The sequence below is a fragment of the Juglans regia genome, chromosome 1 (assembly GCF_001411555.2).
Source record: "Juglans regia cultivar Chandler chromosome 1, Walnut 2.0, whole genome shotgun sequence".
In the NCBI taxonomy this organism is placed as follows: Eukaryota; Viridiplantae; Streptophyta; class Magnoliopsida; order Fagales; family Juglandaceae; genus Juglans; species Juglans regia.
In genome coordinates this window covers 32,431,710-32,435,583 of record NC_049901.1, presented here as the reverse complement: position 1 = coordinate 32,435,583, position 3,874 = coordinate 32,431,710, and the positions used below count along the sequence as shown (strand labels likewise).

The window sequence follows — 3,874 nt, the reverse complement described above, 5'->3', positions numbered from 1 at the left end:
TAACAAAAACAAAGGTTATGATTTGTGGGCAAGATGTATTCTATAATACTGACGTAATCAATAAATGTATTCGGCAAGATGTATTCTATACTACTTTAACAGTTCGAATATATGCAAAAAAGGACCACTAAAGAGAACGACACAAAAATAAGAATACCAAGATTTGATCTAAAAAAAACAAGAAGATAATGTCACTAACCCACTTCAATGCAATAGAGAAGCAATTAAGTGAGTTGCTAATCTTCCAAAGGGTTTTAGGTTCCATAGGTGAGGATGCAATAATTAATAAAGAAACTCATGCCCTTTTTTGTTTAGGATTCATGACGACATCAAATGAATGTCCAAAAATACTCTAAAAAAAAATTAGTCGATTTCGCTGTAAAAATTTCTCTAGAATTTGTTAAAAAAGCAAGTTAAAATTTACTACATAGCATCCATTTTTTACTTTTATTGTAGATTTATTTTAGCGTCATGCTTCCCCCTGATTCAAAATAGAAAAAACGACTGTTTACAAAAGCATCGAAACAGATTTAGACCATGTGTGTATTTGTTTTTCTTTCCGTGCAAAAAGAAAAAATCCAAACAAACAAAAACAGTCAATGATAAAATGCCACTGCATTAATAAATTTTATACTGTAAAATTATAGAGAGTTACGTTTCTTGGATATTTGAGTTTGGCAAAAGTACAAGAATTTTTACTGTAAGTATTGCGATCAAATAAGAGAGATGAGAAGAAGGAAGAATTATATCAACCTGTGAGCGTGTGAAGAAGCAGAAGAACGATCTCTCCCTATCTCTTCATTATAGAGCTGAGACTCCGGCAGCCAGAACAAAAGTTTTTAAGCAACCTCGCATAGAAAATGAAATTAGCAAATTGGGAATTGTGGTTGACTACAAAAAATCAAAAGAAACTACATTCATGTGGCTCTCTCGAAATTGTTTAACAAAATTAAGAATCTTCATGTTCTATCAGATTTCTCCGATTACACGAAAAGCAAATCACATCATAAAAGGAAATCCGATTGCAAATTGAATCCAATGATGCGAAAGAAATCAAACCAATGTACATTTCATATAAAATCAACAAAACAAAAAGTGAACAAACAGAGATAGATTGAGAACTAAAAAATAAATTTTGAAGTACCTCTGGCTGTTGCAGGCGAACAACTCCAGAGGCCATCTCTTGTTGTTATTGAGAGGTATAGCAAACAACGACTCCCAAGCTAGACAAAAACGATGATAGAAACACTTGGAGACAACTGTTGCGCGTCCTTCAGCGTCTGCGGTCAGTCGTCGCCAACTCGTCGAACCCAAATTCTGCAATCTCTCTCTCTCTCTCTGATTCTGAGTTTCTGTGTTTCTTTCTCTTTACGGGCATAGGGTTTATATTTCTCCTACAGGCTTTTTGGTTTTGAAATTCCTAGCCAATTTTATGTTCGTAGAATTACTAGCCGTTGCTTGTCAGTCCTTTTATATATTATGAAGAATATGATTTAGGATTAATTTTTGTTTGTGGGGAAATTTCTGACCGTTGGATGGATATCTAATCCAAACAGCTACATATCCTTCTAGGCTTTTTATGTTGCGGGATTTTCTAGCCGTTAGCTCAACCTATTGCAATTCGATTTCCTAATTTTCATTTTTAATTTACACACACAGATATATGTATGTATATATACATGCCATACACACACACAAATATAAACCTGTAATAATGTCTTTCACCATGGTTGTTACCTTTAAAGCAAACACAAGGCTGTCCTCACAACACATGGAGCTTCGTAGCTGACAAAGGTAAATTAGCTGATATTATGGATTTTTCTGAGCAAAGTTGTCAATGGAACAATTACAGAGGTAAAAAGACTGAGAAATTAGGAGCAGTTCAAATTAGGAGCAGCAAGAAGATTGAGAAATAGCTACCATTGGGTGTTTTCAATGCCGGAGAACAGTTCCGGCGAGTGTAACATAAAAGAATACTAGTGTCGACATAGATATTGGCTCCGAACTTGTTCGTAGAATTGCCAAAATGGCACCGGAAATTGGTGGCTTTGGAGGACTTTTCCCTCTAGGTATTTTTTTTTTTTTTTTGGCTTTTTTTCTTGTGTTATTATATAGTTATATTTATATACAAGCTGCAAATTATGAACTTTGAGAAAATTTGAAATTCGAATAGCTATATATATATTGTGTATGCGTTCTTTGCCTTCTAATTGTGAGAAAAAAAATACTTTTCTCAATAAACAATCTTGTAAATAGATTTCCCCATGCATTAGTAACAAGAGGCTTCATTCACATGCTTTAATAAATCACCTTAGAGCTCATCACGAAAGCTCACAGCCTTTGGCAGATTAGGTTTGGGCTTGTTTTCCAGGAGGTACTTGGTGACCACTGATGCATGTAATGCTGCTCCATAAGGAAGTGCATCTTCATTAACCATAAAGTAAGGTGAATGTCCCCGTTTAAACTTTCCTTTAGTCTCATTCTTCATCCCAATGTAGACTAAGTATCCGGGAATCACCTCTGCATAAATCGAGAAGTCTTCTGCTCCCATCATTGGTTGCATTTCTAATACGTTATGGCCACCTAGCATATTCCCTTCAACTTTCTGGAAATGCTCGTGTAGATCTTTGTCATTTACAGTCACTGGGTAAAAGGGCTTCTGATCATTTGCATTAAAAGTGACAGTTGCATTGCACCTGTGTACACTTGCCTGTTTTGTGATAACCTCTCACATGCATGTTGCATCTAAACAAAATTAATTAACTTTCACCCATAGAAGTTTTCTTTTTTCTTTATATATATATATAAGTAATGAAAAGCTTTATTGATGAAAACATGTACATATACCTTAAAGACACTAAGCATTATTGACAACAGATACAAGACAAATGTTGTGCGATATATACTCATTACAACAAGAACGGTGCTTGTGTGTGTTGTGCGAGCATGAGAGTGGAGGTGAGGGGAAAAAAGAAATATTTTCTAAAAAGTGGATGTTGATGGTCACTGGGCGTGTTAGAGGGATGCGACTCGGGCTAGGATGGGCTTTAGTGTATCTAGGTCAGGTCCAACCCAATGGGGGATGAGAATATCTCCTCCAATTAACCCACTAATTCTTACCGCACGTGTACAGTAGGAATTTTTCCATTTTTTAGGGCATCTCGGCTAAACGTAAACTTCTGACTGACGTGCTCTCGAGTGCGCCCGTTTAACTTCCGACATTGTTTCTTGCAACCCAAATCGCGAGATCCATACCCTGTCACCTTTCCTCCTATGACGCGTGTTAGTTTACAGTCCGAGTAAGTCCATACGGTGTGGACTTCTATTTATACCCAGACTCCTTCCACTCTTGGTTCATTTGCTTTCATTCCCTCTTGAATTTTCGAATTCTCTGCGTGTTGCTGGCCTTCTTGCTTTCTTCTTCTCTTTCCCTCCTCTGCTTCCTTCTAACCAATTCTTCTCTTTCTTTCCATGGCTTCCAAGAGCACTTCTTGCCCTTCTTCTTGGGGTGCATGCTCTTCCTGTCTAACAAACTCTTACAAGACCCTAAGGGGTTTGGACTCTCCAGAGGTCCGTGGTGCCTCATAGTACTTTGAGGGGCATCATTGGGATTCGGTTGTTACTCCCACCGACCTATAGTTGCTAAGATCCTTGTACGGGTTGCCAAACTCTGTTGCGCTGGAGATCTCGGTGGCCCATCAAGGAGCCTTGGATTCTAATGGTTATGCCACACAGGTGGCGTTATTCCTCTTGATGTTCTTGAATGGGGTGCGGCTTCCCTTCTGCCGGCTAATTCGAGATGTACTCGACTACCTCTGCTTGGCTCCCTCACAACTCCACCCTAACGCGTGGAAGATCCTTGTGTGTTACTGCA

General features: G+C 37.9%; 1 protein-coding gene across 1 annotated transcript; it reads right to left on the bottom strand.

The window, feature by feature from the left end:
• Positions 1–2,311: 2,311 nt before the first annotated feature.
• LOC109011540 (IAA-amino acid hydrolase ILR1-like 4) lies at positions 2,312–2,865 on the bottom strand. The gene is made up of 2 exons (XM_018992791.1): positions 2,848–2,865; positions 2,312–2,710 (listed from the first exon to the last, which is right to left on the bottom strand). The coding sequence occupies exons 1-2, from the start codon at positions 2,863–2,865 to the stop codon at positions 2,312–2,314; spliced, it is 417 nt and encodes a 138-aa protein (XP_018848336.1).
• Positions 2,866–3,874: the final 1,009 nt, after the last annotated feature.